The 18,945-nt window shown below is 41.8% G+C and overlaps 1 protein-coding gene across 1 annotated transcript in view; it reads left to right on the top strand.

The window, feature by feature from the left end:
• Positions 1-18,945, top strand: part of STK32B (serine/threonine kinase 32B) — a 340,079-nt gene that overhangs the window by 279,905 nt on the left and 41,229 nt on the right. Inside the window, exon 6 of the mRNA XM_067735498.1 lies at positions 7,029-7,118. Coding sequence (XP_067591599.1) covers positions 7,029-7,118 — 90 coding nt within the window. The remainder of the gene's footprint in view (positions 1-7,028; positions 7,119-18,945) is intronic.

Below are 18,945 nucleotides of genomic sequence, written 5' to 3'. Positions count from 1 at the left end.
GCCCCGGAAGAGGCTGGAGACAACAGCTTCCCACGTATCAGCTGCTGACCGTGGATGAGTCACTGGTCTCTGGAGCTTCAGGCTACTCTTCTGTAAAAAACAGGGTAGCCATACCCCCCTGATAAGAGTACTTAAGGATTAAATGCGCTTCAGCACCAATTATGTACCAGTTATGCAACCCTAAACGACAGCAGCTTAAATAGATGGGGGATACCTTGTTTTTCTCCCTCTTTATCAGTTTCCCTGCTTTGACTATTGCCCCTACAATCCATACACAAGCCAAAGTGATTCTAAAGTGAGTTGGATTGTATCTCTCTTTCTCAAAACCCTCTCACTTGGAGTAAAAGCCATCTGAGCCCCTTTCCCACTTTCTCTCTCTGGCCCCCTCGCTGGTCCCTTGCAGGGCCTTTGTGCTGCCCATTCCCTCTGCCATCACACTCCTCCCCCAGAAGTCCAATGGCTTGCTGCCTCTCTTCTTTGGGTCTTTGCTCAAAGGTCACATTCTCAGTCCCTATCCACCCTGTTTAATGCTTACAACTACCCTACAAGGTACTTATTAGTATTAGAAGAATCAGAGGCTTATAGAGTGGAATAACCTGCCCAAATCTCATGGTAAGTGTCTGCATCAATTAGGACACCAGCAGTGTGTGGCAAAGAACAGGAAGCCCAACTCAAATAGTCCTAAACAATAAAGGGGTTTTTTTAGCTTGTATAACTGAAGCCCAGTGGAATGTGGCTTCAGGCAGGATTCGCTCAGGCTTTGGCACCATTTCTCTGCCACCCTTGCAGCTCTACCTTCTCCAAGGATAGGCTTCATCTTTAGCTTGTCTTTCTTTGTGGAAGCCAATGGCTTCTACAGTTCCTGGGGGGTCAGGGGGGTGGTTATATCCCCACATCACACTGGCCAAAGGCAGAGAATATCTCTTTAGGTAGCTCCTGAAAAAAAAGAAAGAAAACTCTTCATTTCCTGAATCCCTAGAAAATCATCTCCCCAGTTTTCATTGGCCCCAATTGGTTCATATGCCCGACCCTGAGCCGACTGTTAGAGCCAAAGGGTGAGGTTAGCCTGGCTGGCTGCAGCTGGAGCCACATGCCCCATTCCACAGCCAGATGTGCAGGGATGAGTAATTGCTGAGATAAGGGGATGTGAGTGGCCACAAACAGCAGATGTCCCACACAGGAGCACAGCTGTTTGTTCTTGAGCAGTCTGACTCCAAAGACTGTGTTCTTAACCACAGTGCTCTAAGCCCTTCAACCAGGGAAAGGACACCATCATTGTATGCAGATGATGTGCTTCTATGCCTAGAAACACCAAAAGGCTCACTAGAAAAATTATCAAAATTAATAGCGGGTTGTGAAATTTAAGAGAGACATAATTGCTTTTCAAAGACTCACAAAAATTTTTTAACGAAACAGAAGTAGTTTTCTCTTTGGTAAAAGTCTAATCTCTCCTCCATTGACATTTACTGTGACCCAAGCTGCTTCTACTTTGTTGCTCCTCATCTGTGTGGCCCAAAATAACCCCCCAAGTCCACATAACAGGTGACAGAATTGGGGGGTAGTGGAGGGAAGGAGGGAATTCTCATTCCCTTTAAGGAACTATCCTGAAAGTTGCAAATATCATTCTGTTCATATCCCATTGGTCAGAACCTTGTCACATGACCACAGCCAGCTGCAAGGGCGTCTGGGAAATATAGTCTTTAACTGGGTGAGCATGAAATCAGTTAAAAATTCTATTACTACCTAGAAGGGGAGATGGGATATTAGGAGATAATATCTTGTACTATAGATGATTAACAGAGAAGCCAAATAGGAGATAAATAAGCAAAACTTAAGAGCTTTTTATTGTACTAAAAACAACTAGGTATAAAAAGAAAAGAAAAATATTTTCATTCAAAATAGTGACCAAAACTATATAATATCTAGGAATAAATTTATCCAGGGAGTTACAAGGTCTAAATTAAGAGAACACTAAACATACACTGAAGGAATAAAGCTGAATGAAAGACAGAGCATGACCTTGGGTGGATTACATGTCCACACTTCTCACATGAATGCATAACTTAGTGTAATTCCTATCAAAATCTTAATGGGAGTATCTCCTAATTCATCTCCAAAAATAAACATTTGAGAATAAATATTCTTTTCTATGTTTCCAAGAAAACATGGAAAAGAAACAATCATGAGGGTGACCACTCTCATCTAATTTTACAATGGGCTACAAATCTATTGTAATGAAATGAGTATAGTTCTGGTCCAGCAATAAACAATAGGTCAGTACAACAGAAGAGAGAATCCATATGCAAATCCACATATATGTGTGACTCGATGTAAAATGAAGGTCACATTACAAGTTACTGGGAAAGGATGAAATTTTCAATAAATGTTGAAACAAATAGCTATCTCTTTGGAAGAAATAAAATCAGAAACTATATCATACCATATAGAAAAATATAATCCATATGGTTGGGAGATTTAAATATTGATACAAAATATAAATTATATATATGTGTCTTATAAGAAAATATTGAGGAATATGTAAAATCTTGGGGGTAGAATAGGTTTCTGGAAACTGGAAAGTTATAAGAAAAATAATACTCAGAAACTATAAAAATAATATATTGTTTGAATTCTTTAAACTTTCATATGGAAGAGATACTATAAAGTCAAAAAAAAGCAATAATCTAGAAGAAGATATTTGCAGTAGATGGACCAGAGAAAAGGGTAAATGTATTGAATAGTCAAGGAGCTCTGACTGAAAACTGACCAATATTCTAGATAGGCAGTTCGCAGGGATACTGGTCACATGAAAACTATGCAGCCGCATCAGCACTGAAATAACATTTCTCATCATCTGATAATAGCCAATAAGTAAAATTATTGATAACAGTGAGTGCTAGTAAAAGTGCAGAGAAATACACACTCATATTCTGTTTATAGTACCATAAATTGTAAGTTTTGGGAACATAAAATGCATACCCTTTAACTACACGCTTCCACTTCTGGGAATTTATCCAGTCAAAATAAAAGTAGCAATATGTAAAGATAAGTTCAAGAATACTACTGCTACATATTTTATAAGAACAAGACAAACAATTAAGCAAACAAAACTGGAAACAACCTGAGTGCCATAATAGGAGAACTGTTGAATAAAATATGGTATAACCATATATGGAATACTCTGCAAATACAGGTCCACAATTTCTTATCTGAAATTATTGGAGCCAGACATGGTTTCATAACTCAGATATTTTCAGACTTAAATATATACTTGTATTAAATAATATATATAATAATATGAAAATAGTGTCTAACATAACATATAATAATATTTTAAAATATATGCTGTATATTATGTTATATACATAGTACTGTATACTATGTAGCAAGGCTTGGAGAGCATCTCGTAATCAAATATATAAATATTTCTGTAGCAAAACATAACTTTTCACCCTAAGTAGAATAAATAAAACTATGAAGGGCTTCCCTGGTGGCGCAGTTGTTAAGAATCTGCCTGCTGATGCAGGGGACACAGGTTCGAGCCCTCGTCCAGGAAGATCCCACATGCCGTGGAGCAACTAAGCCCATGCGCCACAACTACTGAGCCTGCACTCTAGATCCCGCGTGCCACAACTACTGCGCCTACCCGCTGCAACTACTGAAGCCCACGTGCCTAGAGCCCGTGCTCCACAACAAGAGAAGCCACCGCTCGCCACAACTAGAGAAAGCCCACGCACAGCAACGAAGACCCAACGCAGCAAAAATAAATAAAATAAAATAAAATAATTTATTTTTAAAAATAAATTTAAAAAACTATGAAGAGGACTTCCAGGTCAGATTTTATCACTAAATGAATTTAAAAACAACAAAACAAAACAAAACAATGGATTTCGAATGGAGGTAGGGACTGTGGATCTCATAGGTAGACCTACATATATTGATTTGGAAATATGTCCACAATACATGGTTAAATGCAAAGGAATGACACGTGGAGTATTGAGCTTAGTATTGAGCTTATTGAGTATTGAGCTCAATACTCCACGTGTCTTAGAATGACACGTGGAGTATTGAGCTCTTTATTGTAAGAACAAAGCCAAAGTCCTAACGTATGTGGGTATACGTCTGCATAAGTGAGGGGAGAAATAATGGAGGAGCTGTATGAATCAGGGTGGTTATATGGCAGTGAAAGGAGAGATTCAAACACATGTTTGTATTCTGTGATTTATTATAATGAGCTGGCTTTACTTTCATAATGCAAATATTAAAAAATTTTAAGAGGAGGAGAAATGAAAGAAAACCAAATAAAAACTATATTTGAAGATTCCAGAATTCCCTCCCAGCAGTGCTACTGTGTTTGGAACTGTTCAGGTGTGGGGTGCAGAAATGACTCAGACGTCCACCTACTTTCACATACCTCACAGTGGAAAACAGGACTGTGAATTTACTTGTTTGTTAGTATTAGAATTGAGGCAATAGAGGATGCAGGAGTGGACTGGCCCTAGCTGGAGAGGGGATTGGAGCCACGCCTTGGCATGCAGTACTGCTAAGGGTAAATGCTTATACGAAATTCCCTACTTCATGTGTGTCAGTATGCTCTAACCATTTCATATGTATTAACTCCCTGACTTCTCCCAACAGCCCTCTGAGATGGATATTTTGTTATCATCATCCGCATTTTACAGATGAGAAAACCAAGGCTCAGGGAGATTATTTGCCCAAGGTCACACAGCTGGTCACAACAAAGCTGAGACCTAAACCAAGGCAGCCTGTCTCAGAGTCTGTCCACCCAACTACTCTGCAGATAGGACCATGGATGGCTGAATGGGAGGGATGCTCATCCGAGCCCCAGAGGCTGGAGCAGACTGGATATGTTCTAGAGATGCTATCTGGGTGGGGACACTGTGTGTCCGGCCAGAAAGGGTTCCCAGCAAAGGCCTGGCTGGGTGACCTAAGCTTCATCCACAAGCAGCTGAAGGGCACTACAGATCATCACTGAGTACCTCCTGCTGCATCTCACCCGGGGGCACCGGACAGAGCGCCTGGCAGAGCAGCTTAGTCACACATCGGTGCTGGCTGTTGAGCCTGAGATTTGGGATTTGCATGTGACACCACTGGTGCTTTTTCCGTCCACCGTGGCTGATCACATCAGGCACGCCTCTCCCATGAACCTCCCAGCAGGCCTCTTTGCACCTGCTCTAGTGGGGGGGTCTGTCCATCTCTTGGAGGTGCCCTCCAGGCTCTCCCAATGTCCCAGTTTTGTGTATGCCACCCACCTATGTATTTAAGCCCCACCATCCCAAACGCAGCTCTCAGATTTGGTGAAAATCCAACCATTTTCACAAAATGATGTGATGACAAACAGAAAGAAATGTGATTGCATTTATATCAGGTATTCAAGCGTCTCAGAGCTGGTTTTATTTTATGTGTTTTTAAAATTCTGTAGTGCTTTACAGTTTTCAAAAGTTTCACACACATGATTTCCTATAATCCCATAATAACCCTTTTTTTATCCCCTACCTCTTCCCTCTCCCCGCTGGTGACCACTAGTTTATCCTCTACATCTGTGAGTCGGCTGCTTTTTTGTTTTGTTCACTAGCTTGTTGTATTTTTTAGGTCCCACATATTAGTGATATCATAACGTTTTTGTCTTTCTCTGTCTGACTTACTTCATTTAGCATAATGCCCTCCAAGTCCATCCATGTTGCTGCAAATGGCAAAATTTCATTCTTTTTTATGGCTGAGTACTATCCCATTGTATATCTACACCCATTGTACCTCTTCTCTATCCTTTCATCCATTGATGGACAGAGCTAGTTTTATTTTATGTTCCAAATCCCCAGAGAGCCAGTACTCACTATTTTGGATTTTCCTCCTTCTCACCTCTCACCCTCTTTCTGTCACTTTCTTTCTTTTCCCCTTTATCCTCACATCTCCTTGTCTCCTTCCTTTTCTGTCCCTCTTCCTTCCCTCTCAGGGTTCTTCAACACCCACGTCCCATCTGCTGTCGTTACTTTAGGCTGGATGGAAGGTGGTCTCAACCCCCAAGCCCCCTCCCTACTCAATTCATCAGGTACAGTACTAAGGCCCCCGCTGACCAGAGCAGACAGACAGCAGAACAAGGGTGTCTTCAGGGCATGAGAATCCTCTCTCCATGCACCCTCTCCCAACCCACTGTTTTCCTGAGAGAGGGAGTCTGGACTCTCCTGTCTCATTTATTTATCAGGAGCTTTCACTCTCTGGACCAGTGCTGCTAAACTTTAATCCATAAAAATTTCATTATGTCTTCAACATATTTGTTTATTTATAAATAATATGCATGTACCACCAAAATTCACATTATAAAACCTGCATATAAAATAGACTTTTTTTTCACCTCACATATTTATATATGTATGTGTATCTGTTTTTTGGAGGATGAGCATATTTGAGTTCTACTATCTTAGCAAATCTTAATTATACAATACAGTGTTATCAACTATAGTCACCATGTTTTGCATTATCCTCAAACCTTATGCTTCTTAGAGCTGAAGGTTTGTATCCTTTTACCAGCCTTTCCCTATTTCCCCCTCCCCCAACCCCTAGCAACCACTTTTCTACTCTCTGTTTCTATGAGTTTGACTTTTTTTTTTTAGATTCCACATACAAGTGAGACCATGCAGTATTTGTCCTTCTCTGTCTGACTTCTCACTTAACATAATGCCCTCAAGATCCATCCTTATTGTCCCAAATGGCAGTATTTCCTTCTTTCTCAGGGCTGAATAAATTCCACTGTATACACATACCGCACCTTGATCCATTTGACTGCTGATGGACACTTAGGTTGTTTCCATAGCTTGGCTACTGTAAATGATGCTGCCCAAAATAGGCACTTCTAAAGTATCAGTTAAAATACTAATGTAAATAAAAGTTCTAATATTTTCTTCCTGCCTCACCCACCGCTTTGCAGACCACAACTTTAAATCAGACAAGGAAATAACCCAGCTGCCTGCAGCTCTTGCTAACTGTGGTTTCTGATTCTCTATCTCCAGGACATGTTCACATCACAGACTTCAACATAGCGACGGTCGTGAAAGGCACAGAAAAGGCTTCCTCCATGGCCGGGACCAAACCCTACATGGGTGAGTATTCCAGATCCCCGCAGGCCTCAGCATTCCTCTCCTGCTTCATCTCACCCACCTCCCATCCCCTCACCAGACCCCAAACCATGCCGAGTATGTGCCGTGCTCTGTCACACCTTTGGCCCTTACCTAAGCTGTCTCCCCTGCCAGGAAGACCATCTCCTCCTGTGTTTTCTAGAGAACTCCTACTCAGCCAGAAAGGTTGGCTCCAGCTTAGGGAAAAACAAACAAACAAGTAAACAACAAACCCTTCTTCTTTTTCCTTAAAGTCCAGTAGTGTTGCCAGAATACAATTTTGGTGTTGGTCATTTTGGATCTATATTCTCAGGTACACAGTGCTCTTGCAATGTGGTTTCAGGTTGGTTTTTCTTTAGGACTTTTCATGGAAATGTCATTTTTTTTAGTACACATTCTTTTCCTTTACTTTTTCTTTGTTAAGGATGCCTATTATCTGAATGTTGGGTCTTCTCTGTCAGTCTTCAATATTTGCCATTTTCAAATCTTTCTTATCTCTTTCGTCCTATGTTTAAATTTTTTCTCACTTTTTTTCTTTCTCTTTACTTTAAAGCATTCTCTGTTGTGTTTATTTGCTTTGTGTACTTTCTAGTGAAGTATTTATTTCTGAAATAATTTCCCTTTGTTTCTATTTTTTTTCCTGAGTTCTTTTGCCAGATTTCTGAGTATTTAAATTATAATTTATGTGTTCTTTCATGTCTTGCATAATTTTTAAATGTCTATATTAGTTATTAATCCTTAATGTCTATATTAGTTGTCAATTGTTATATGACAAACCATGTCAAAACCTAGTGGCTTAGAACGATAACAATTGTATTATCACAATTCTGCCACTTGATTTTTTTTTAACATCTTTATTGGAGTATAATTGCTTTACAATGGTGTGTCAGCCTCTGCTTTATAACAAGGTGAATCAGTCACACATATACATATGTCCCCATATCTCTTCCCTCTTGCATCTCGCTCCCTCCCACCTTCCCTATCCCACCCCTCTAGGTGGTCACAAAGCACCGAGCTGATCTCCCTGTGCTTTGCGGCTGCCTCTCACTAGCTATCTATTTTACTTTTGGTAGTGTATATATGTCCATGCCACTCTCTCACTTTGTCCCAGCTTACCCTTCCCCCTCCCTGTATCTGCAAGTCCATTCTCTAGTAGATCTCCATCTTTATTCCCATCTTGCCCCCCTAGGTTCATCAGAACCATTTTTTTTTTAGATTCCATATATATGTGTTAGCATACAGTATTTGTTCTTCTCTTTCTGACTTACTTCACTCTGTATGACTGTCTCTAGGTCCATCCACCTCACTACAAATAACTCAGTTTCATTCCTTTTTATCTGCCACTTGATTGAGTGGTTCTTCTGCTGGTTTTTGTTGTGGTCACTCATTCAGCTGCTGGGTCAGCCAGGACAGCTGAGATAAATGGGCCCCTCTCTCTGGGTGGTCTTTCATATCAAGGGGACTAGAGAGAGCTTGCTCACATGGTGGCAGCGGTTTCAAGAAGGAGAACCCAACTCCCACGTGCCTATCAAGGCTCTGCTTGCTTCACATTTCCTGATGTCCAACTGGACAAAGCAAGTCACATGATGAAGACCAGGGACCACATGGGAGGGAACTGCACTAGTCATGGATACCAGGCAGCCTGGTTCATTGGGGAGCCATTTATGAAACAATCCACCACACTGTCTTTTCTGAGGTGCTTTCCTTGTACAATGTTGTTCTGCTCTTTATTCTCCTTTCTCTTATAACTTGACATGGAATTTGACTTTGATACTTTTCTGTTGCTCATTTTCACGTAATATTAGTTTTCCTGAACCTTTATAAGATGGTGTGGCTCAGGGTAGCTTTTCTAACAGACTTGCCTCTTCTGTTGTTTAAGTGACATGTCACATCCCAAGGCAGCTTGCTACCTGGGATTTCCTTGCCCACTTCCACTTGCCCACTTCTATCTGGACCGCCTCTTTCTTTGGTCTGAGGGGCCCCCTTCCTGCTCAGTTTTGATTTCATTCCCAACAGTTTCTCCCTGGGATCTTTCCTAGATGGGAGCTCTGGCTGGATTGATTAAAGCGATTTTGTGTCTCAGACTCTCCAGCTCCTGCAAAACTTACCAAGGGCCCTTTTCACTCACCTGAGATGGGTCTGGACAAGTCCCTCCCAGTTTCATCTGCTATTCTCAGACTGGTCAGCTGTGCCTCCCAGTCAATGTCTGCTCACTATTTTGAAGTCCCCTGTGCTCTGGTCCATCATAGGCTGTGTTATTATTTTCTTTGTTTCCTTCTGTACAGAAATCACTGCCATGGAGGGCTTGTCACTGTTGCTGGTTTGTTCCCACCTGCTTATAGTTTGGGGTCTGGGGGGACAACTTAGCTTTGTAGTAAATATTGCCCATGGTTTTTGGTTTAGCTATTTATCTGCTCTGCCATTGTTTATAGGTGGATTGTGGAGATTCAAAAACTATGTCATCGTCTCCCCAGAATGGACTCCTTGTGTCCTTCATCTTTAACTTACTAAATAGATTACATGAATGAAGTTTGGCAATAAATAATGGTAAAAACAATACTTTTTAGTATTTACTATGTATGTGCCAGGCATTCCATCCATAACCTTATTTAATCCTCACAAACATGAAGTAGGTGCAATTATTTATTCCCATTTTAGAGTTGAGGAAATGGGCTGAGAGAGGTCAGGGGACCTACCCAAGTTGACCTTGGTGGTGAGAGCAGACCCAAGTCAGTGTGAACACCAGAGGGTATACAATGAGTGGGTCTGTCCATTTCACAGAATCCCCTTGGGATGCTGAATACAGACCTTAATAAGGCTTTCACTGTTGACGACCTTTCTGAAATCTCATTCCAGAAGGATCCAGAGCTGGGGCAGTTCTATCCAAGGAGGTCCTTGCTTTAAGATTCAACAGAGATCAGACATGGAGATGGAGAATGGCAGTGAAGGAGGGGATAAGGCTGTCTCCAGGCCTCCGAATCAAGCAGTAGAGGGGATTACAGTGATGATCACTGTGCAGGGAACACCGCAGGAGGAGCAGGTGTGGGGGACGGTGGGAAGGATGAATTTGAAAGTGAGGTCTGTAGGAACTTCAAGACATTCAGATGTACTTCAAGACATTCAGATGTACTCCAAGCAACTGGAGAGTGATGTGAACTCCATCTGTGCGTGGGGAGTTACCGGCACGGAGATGCAGCAAAGCCACGGCAGTGACAGGATCCCCCAGGGAGGACACGGGAGAGAAGAACACCAATTCTAAGCCCAGGAGCATTTTGCCAGAAGGGGCAGGTAGAGGCCAGAGGAGTCATCATCTCCAGAGGGAGGATGGAGGAGAGAGGTGACATAAGAGAAGAATCTCCCAGTTGGAGCCATCTCTATAATCCTATAAATTAGTTCCCACTGCCTTGAGTCTATTTCCAAAAAGCAAATTGATCTCTAGGAAAGTAGATTCTGGACCACTGGAGAAATTCAAGACAATGTTCTCCCAACCCTGACCTTTCTGCCCCTGCTTTGCCACTGTTCATAGCAGATTTTCCTGGGCTACCTCAGCCTCATGCCCTGGCTTCCCACTCATCTCTGACGCAGCTCTGTCCTGGCTCTCAGCCTCTGGGAAAGCAGACCAAGGTTGACCCAGAGGCCCCACTGTCAAAAAGGAGAAGAAAACCAACATGTATTTTGACCCTACCAGATGTCTGTCATTACATTTAATCCCCAGAAGATCCACATGAGAATTCTGCATCTCTTTCATTTTATATATGAGTAACCTGAGGCCCATAGAGGTTAGCTAACCTGCCCAGAGTCACACAGCTAGCAAGTGATGGAGCCAGAATTTGAAGCCATGTCTATTTGGGTCTGAAGTCCATGCTTTTTAAAAAATTTTTTCTTGAAATAGAGTTGATTTACTGTCATTGGGTTAGTTTCAGGTGTACAGCAAAGTGATTCATTTTATATATACGTGTGTATATGTGTATGTATATATATGTATAAATATATATATTCTTCTTTTACATTCTCTTCCATTATAGGTTATTACAAGATATTGAGGAGAGTTCCCTGTACTATATAATAGGTCCTTGTTGGTTATCTATTTTATATGTAGTAGCGTGTATATCTTAATCCCAAACTCCTAACTTATCCCTTCCCCCCCTCCCCTTTGGTAACCATAGTTTGTTTTCTATGTCTGTGAGTCTACTTCTGTTTTGTGAATAACTTCATTTGTATCATTTTTTTAGATTTCATGTATAAGTGATATCATGTGATATTTGTCTGGCTAACTTCACTCAGTATGACAATCTCTAGGTCCATCCATGTTGCTGCAAATGGCATTATTTCATTTGTTTTCATGGCTGAATAGTATTCCATCATGTATATGTACCACATCTTCTTTATCCATTCATCTGTTGATGGGCACTTACATTGCTTTTGAAGTCCATGCTTTTGCCACTGTACCAAGCTGCCTTTTTGACACTGAGTTCTTGTATCAGAAAGTCACATTTCTCAGACAAGAAAAAAGTGTATTGTCCCAGCTGTACCTAGGATTCAGGGCTTCTGGTGTCCTTCTAATTAAAGGAGCTTCAGTCCTGAATTAGTGAACGAATGCACAGGAGAGATTTTTATGGGATTTAGAGAGCACAGCTGATTGACCAAATGGATATATTTTCAGAGACTGTAGGGGTTGGCAGTGCCAAGCAGTGGGAGGTTGGTGGGGAAAATGGGGGTGAGAGGGAAACTCTCTCATTCAGGTCACATCCTGCAGTTCCCAGGGCTATAAATTCCTGCTATCAAGTGGCAGGTTTGTTGATTTCGTTCACTTGAGCTGTTCAGTTCAAAGGCCCAATAACAAGTTCCCAGAATGTTCCAAACATGGATTCAGGGAATGGGCTGATGAGTAAGCTCCCAAAGGTTGCTCGCGAAGGATGATCCCAGAAGAAATATTTGCATAGTACTGAATTTTCATTCATTAAAAGAGCAGATGGAATTCACCAACAGAGAAAAAAAAAAAAACTCTCTGAAACGTGACAAATTAGAAGTCAGAAATGTTCCAGCAGCCTCCCGGGGCTTCAGAGTTTATTCATCTGAGGTGAAATGAAGAGCTGAGTGTTCTTTCAGCAAATACAGTGTTTCAGAGGTGTGAGGCTCAGAGTTAGGCACTGGGGCACAGGGGTGAGTCATGCTCTCCGGAGCCAAAGGGGCTCAACATCTGTGGGGCAGAGAGCTGTGCAGGCCTGGATTTAAGCAGGTCCCTGTCAAGATGGATTCCCCAGAATGGGACCATCTGAGGAGTCAAAATCTCAGAGTGTGCTCAGAGCTCACCTACCAGGCGAGGATAAGGAAAGGTCATTTCAGTCCGAGCAAAGGCATAGAGGAGTGACGCAGCATGGTGGGCTGGGAGACCCTAGCACTCCCATTTTTTTATAGCTTGTAGAACAAGAGGAGGTGAGAGGGAGAGACGAAACAAGCCAAAGTACCAGGGTCTTGAATGCCATGATAAGGGCCACGGAACCAGTGGAAAGGCCAATGCTGGAGACTCACGGGATTGGCCTCATGGGTGGCCTTGGAGAAGAAAATGGGCAATCGGGCTTGCCAGAAATGGGTCTCGATGAAGTGTGGGCTTCAGCGTGGGGTGATTTGGGTGTCTTCCACTTAGAGGCTGGGTGAACTTAGGCAAATCCCATTAGCCAACGTAATACACTTAAACTGCCCAGCATGGTGAAGGTCAAACCACGAGACCCGACAGCGTCCTCATCTGAGAAATGGGATTAATGGTTATGCAATCTGCCTTAGTAGATTGTTTGTGAGGATTTCATGATGTAACTATGGAAAGTACGTAACGTAAAGTCAAGTGTAGATGCATCAGACTGGTAACTGATACTATTATTGTTGCTGTTATCATTATTCAGACTATTTAGTATATGTTAAGTCCTGGGAGCCCAGACCCAAATCAGACATTCCCTTGCCTTATGGAGTTTGCCGTCTAATCGGGGAAAGAGACCCCAACCAAATCCTAATTCATGATAGGAGCTGGGTCGGCTGGGGGGTGGTGGGTGCCCTGGGAGATCATTGGGCCGGTGCCCTGTCCGTACTCACCATATGTGAGTTCCTTTCCCCAGTGAGCAAACACAGGTGGCTGTGGAGGCACCATGGCCATGCTTGTACTTTCCTTGTAGAAATGATGGAGGCTAAAGGAAGTAAAGTTTGCTACCCCTGTGCCAGAGAAAGTGACGGAGCCAGCATTCAGACCCAGGCCAGTGAGGCTCCAGGGCCCAATATCTTTCCTGAGAACCTGGCAATCCATCCATCCATCCATCCATCCATCCATCCATCCATCCATCCATCCATCTATTCATCCATCCAGCAGAGATTTATTGAGCACCTTCCACCTGCCAGGCAGTGTTCTATGGGCTGAAAACACGTCTGTGAACAAATAGGCAGTATTCCTGCCCTCATCAGTTTGGCTGTTTTTGAGGGAGACAATCACTTTGCAAATCATCGAACTGATAAATATATAGTTCGAGATGCTTATTTTTGAGGAACAACTTTCATGCGGTAAAATGCACTCTTTTAATGTAATCCAGTAAATTAATCCACCATAATGAAGACGGAGAAACAGTTCCATCACCTCCAAGATTCCCTCATCCCAGTTCCTGGCAACCAGTGATCAGTTTTCTATCCCTATCGTTTTGACTATTCCAGAAAGTCACAAAAACAGAGTCATATTTCTACAAACTTTTGAATCTGGCTTTTTTTACTTAGAATAATGCATTTGAGGTTTTGCCATGTTGTGTGGATCAGTAGCTTTCCTTTTGATTTCTGAGTAGAAATCCTTTGGATGGATATACACGTTTGGTTTATCCATTCACCAGTTGTACGGCATTTGAGTTGTTTCCAGTTTTACACAATTGTAAATAAACTATTTGCGTACAGGTTTATATATAAACTTAAGTTTCTACTTCTCTAGAATAATTACATAGAAGTGGGATTGTTGGGTCATATGTAAATGTACGTTTAACTTTTTAAGAAACTGACAAACTCTTGAATATAGTTTCATTGGCTTATTTGCCATCCACATACCTTCTCTGTGAAGTATCTGTTCAAATCATTGCCCATTAATTTATTGGGTCATCTGTTTTTTTATTATTAAGTTCTCATAATTCTTTATATATTCTGGTTATAAGTCTTTTGCCAGATATATTTGCAAATATTTTCACCAGTCAGTGGCTTGTCTTTCTGTTGCCTTAATAGCATCTTTTTAAAAGCAGATGTTTTAAATTCAAATGAAGTCCAATTTTTTATTTTTCATTTATTGATCATGTACGGGGTGTCATTCTAAACACCTTTTCCTCCCTCACATGAGGTCACAAAGATTTTCTGCTTGTTTTCTTGTAGAAGTTTTATACTTTTGGGTTTTACATTTAGAACTATAGGCCATTTTGGGTTCACTTTGGAATGTGTTGTGAATTTTCATTGATTTACAAGGGCTGTCCAATTGTTACATCCAGCATTTGTCGAAAAGACGATTCTTTCTCTATTGCACTGGCTTTGCAACTTCATCAAAACTCAGTTGACCATAAATGCATGGGTCTGTTTCTGGATTCTATTCTGTTCCATTGATCTACTTGTTTATGCTTTGACTAATCTCATACTTTTGCTTTCACTTCATAATAATACTCAGATCAGGTAGTGAGAGTCCTTCAACTTTTTTCTTCTTTTCAAAATTATTTTGGCTTTTCTATCCTTTGCCTTTTCATATAAGGAAAAGGCTTTGTGCCCAGTCTTTGCTATGAGTACCCAGTGAGGGTATGTAGAGAGGAGTCTGTGAGTAATGCAAATTCCTCTTGTATCTGGACAAACAGTAGTTCTATTCTCTCACTTAAGTTCTTATACAACCTTCAGCAATTCAGTTAAATTAAGCATCTTAATTTAAGTCTCCTTACTCTCTTCTATGGCAGCCTTGTTTTCTTCCCATGCTCTTCCCAAGGTAAGCCAGTATTCACATCCCAAACCTTCTTGAAGGTACCCGTCTTTCCTTAAATTTCAGACTAGTTGAGTTCAAGAAAAGTTATGGTTTCATAGATGATCTAGCTTTTTCTCACTGTTAGGCTGGGAGTGACACTCTTTCCAACTCCTGTATTTTAAACAGAGTAGAATTGTTTGAGGTCTTTATACGGATTATGGTGGAAAAAGAGAGATGCTGATGGGATAGATGATTAGATTGGAGGGGTCAGGATAACTTTGCTGAGGAAGTGACTTTTCAGCTAGGTTCTAAAGGACGAGTAGGTGTTGTTCAGCACAACAGGTGGCAAAGCACTGCAGGAGACAGCAACTTTTTGCCTAGACCCTGAGGCAAAAGGGAGCTTGTCACATCGAAAGAACCATAAGGAAGCTAGATTGGCCTGAACAAAGTAGGCAAGGAGAGTGAGCCTGGAGACGTGGCGGGGCCAGATCACGTGGTACTTGTGTACCCACCAAAGCTTTTGACGGTGGGAAATTTTAATGAACATTATGGGCCTTAGATAAACAGAGATCTTGGAATCCTTTAAGAGAGTAGCACTATCTAAATGAACTTTTCCGTCAGCCTAACATGCTGTTTAGATGTTTATCACCCATTTCACATATTAACTGTGTAAAATGCACAGGGTTAGAACCCTGTGCTTTCAGTTAGCACTTTCCATCATTCTCTCTGAAAACTTTCCAAGGGTCTTCTTTTTTTAATTTACTAATTTAATCTGACACATTTAACATGAAGTAGTTTTCTGGTACTGGTGCGTCATGAATTTCTGTACCTCATCAGAGCTTCTCAGCCAGTTAAACTTTCCCTGCTGTTCCTTTTCTCATGCAGACAGGTGAGGTCCTACTGGTCCACACCTGAGCAGCGTCTTACATACCTTAATGAAACGACTCTTCTGTTACTATTAACACTACTAGCATCACCAGATAGAAAGAAATTATCAGACTGATGCAGCAGATTCATTTCATCTCAAATTAATATCTGAGTTCATTTGCCAAGATAAAAAGCCAAAGAAACATGAATTGCCCCCAAGGGATCCAGACAGAGGCCAGGCACCCTGCTCATCTCTGCTTTCCAAAGCTTTTCCACACACTCTAATCAAAGAATGATGATGGAGCTCTTGAATCATTTGGGGAACATGTACAACATGTACATTTGTGAGTTGGTCTTTCATTTATGTGTGCATTTCATTTCCCATTCAATAATGAATTGATATAATAATAACTAGCTCACATCTATTTGGAACTTGCTTTGTGTCAGTCCTTGTTCTAAATGACTCACATATAGCTTTGTGCTAATCCCTGACGTTTTGGCCCTGACTTAGTCATACCCCTATTCAAAGAGCTCACAGTCCAGTGAGAACGGTGGACATGTATATCCTTAATTGCAGTACGGCATGATCAGTGCTGCAAGGGAGGAACCAACAAGGGTTTGGTGAGAATCCAGAACACTGATGTACTTGGCCAAGAGTGGGGAAAAGAAGGGAACTGAGAAACAGGAAGGGACTTGAAGAACACTCCACAGAAGGTGTAAAATTTGGTCTGGGTTTTGATGTATGAGTAGGAGTTCATGAGTATAAAAAATAGGGTAAAGATTACCAGGCAAGTCATAGAAGATTAAACATAAAGTGTGTCCTATTCTTTGAAGTTGGCCCAATGGGTATAATAAAGATAGTGGCCAAAATATGAGGAGGTTGGAACCTATTTTTAGGAATTTTTCATGCTAAGGAGTTTGACCATTATTCTACAGTAAATAGAAAAATTTGGAAAGATTTTAATTAAGTGATTTGAACATGTGAATGATAATACAATGACAACAATGTTAGGTTGCATTTATTGAGCACTTACTTTGTGCTCAATAAATACATACGGAACTTCCTTTTCTCTTCTCAATAACTTGATGTAGCAGACATCATTATTCCTTTTTACAGATGAGGAAAACCAAGATACAAATAAGACGTTAGGCATTTTGCCTGAGGCCACTGTGGCAGTAAGCCTGGGAGCTGGGGTTCAGGTTCAGGTTGAATAATCACTACACTCACACCTTCCGTCTCTCCGTTCCACTGATTCTACTGACTTAGAAAGGTGTTTGAGGAGTAAGTGTAGTGGGATTACAGGGCCCCAGGCTGGGGTAGGGGAGGAGCTGTCATGAGTCCAAGCAGAAGTGAAAAAGGACCAGAGAAGAGAGGAAGATTCTGGAAGGGAAAAATGATGAGTCTTGAGAATTAATCACATGATCCAAAACATAGGCTGGACGAGGGGCAGGGTCCATGAGACTCCCACGTTTCTGACTTGCACAACTGAGCAGCCCATCAACAGAGACTGAGAACGCAGGAGAAGGGGCAGTTGGAGAGGGAGAGTTTGGCTTGGACAGATTGAATGTGCCATGCCTGTGGGGCTTCTAGGTAGAGGTGTCCAGATCTGGCACATCCTGCCAGCCAGGATATGTGAGCCACAGAAAGGCTCAGTGGACAGGAGAACGGGGCTCTGGTCCCAGCTGGGCTGGAAGCCATGGAACTCCTCCAATAGGCTTCGGCTTCCTCACCTACAAAAGGTAGGGGAGGAAGGAAATTACCTTGAAGGTCCCCTCTAGGCTGAAATGCGGTAATTCTATGTTCCCAGTCCAGAAGGATGCAATTACCTGTAGAAACCGATCCTGGAAGCCAGTCAGCTTGTAAGCTAGACATTGAATAGCATTGTCACAGTCCGCTGCAGCGATCAGAGCCTTCAGGAATATTCATAGAGCTAACGCATCAGACCAATAATTATAACTTAGGTGGTTTCTGTGGTTTTTCTCCATATTTTTAGTCTAATGAGGAAGTAAACTCTGTGTGGTGAGGATAGGGGGCAAAGCCCACCACATGCATATTTACATTGCCTCGGGGTGATCTCTTTCAGGCGACACCCCATGTTCTTGCTTTTCTGGAAGGCCAATTCTCTGTGAATCCAGACTCACTTTCCATTTAAAACCTGCACTGACAGAATTGCTCAGCTACTGGTAGAAAAGGTTAGTGGGAAGTGGGGCTGATCTATCCATGCCACTGGCCGTGCTGGGGAAGCAGCTTCCGTGCAGCCCGATTTCCCCCCAGTGTATTCATTCGTGGGCTCACAGCTACCCATGGACCGTGCAACATGCATGCACACCGTGAAAGATCCTGGGGATGTAGCGAGAAGGAAACAGGTGTTGCTGGGGAATGCGATTCAACAGCCGCTTTTATTAATGTGCATGTTAATGGCGAACCACATGTTTTTTTTTTTCTTTTGGACTATGTTGAAACCTTAATTTCCTAATTTTAGAATACCCGGACCTTCGTAAATACTCTTGATTTTCGTTCCAATTGAATTCACAGATTTAATGCATTGACCATGGAGAGTTTGGCGTATAGAACATATAGAGTATATATATTGTGTGTATATGTATATCTGTTTTATGATACATCATTTTCATTTTCAGCATATACATAAAGATGGTGTAATGTCTGGAGTGTGAAGGAGACAGGGCAAGGTCTGGTCGTCATTCTGGATGACCCCAGAGAATGGGGGAGGCCTGGGTTCAAATGAGGCTCAGAGCCACGGTAGCTGTGTCACCTCTCCAAGCCTGGCTTTCTCAGATGGAGATCATGATCGTACTCGCCTCTCAAGTTCCTTCTGAGGATAAAATGAGATAATGCATGTGAAACTATAGAAAGTGTTCCATAAATGTTAGCTTTCCTGAGGAGTAAATAACATATGTAAAGAAACTTGAAGAGCTTCTAGCACATGGTAGATGCTCAACAAATGGCCCCATTAATAATGCAGCTCTTGG

The sequence above is a fragment of the Pseudorca crassidens genome, chromosome 4, assembly GCF_039906515.1.
Source record: "Pseudorca crassidens isolate mPseCra1 chromosome 4, mPseCra1.hap1, whole genome shotgun sequence".
Taxonomy (NCBI): Eukaryota; Metazoa; Chordata; class Mammalia; order Artiodactyla; family Delphinidae; genus Pseudorca; species Pseudorca crassidens.
The sequence above is the reverse complement of the archived record's forward strand: the minus strand, read 5'-3'. Positions and strand labels throughout refer to the sequence as shown.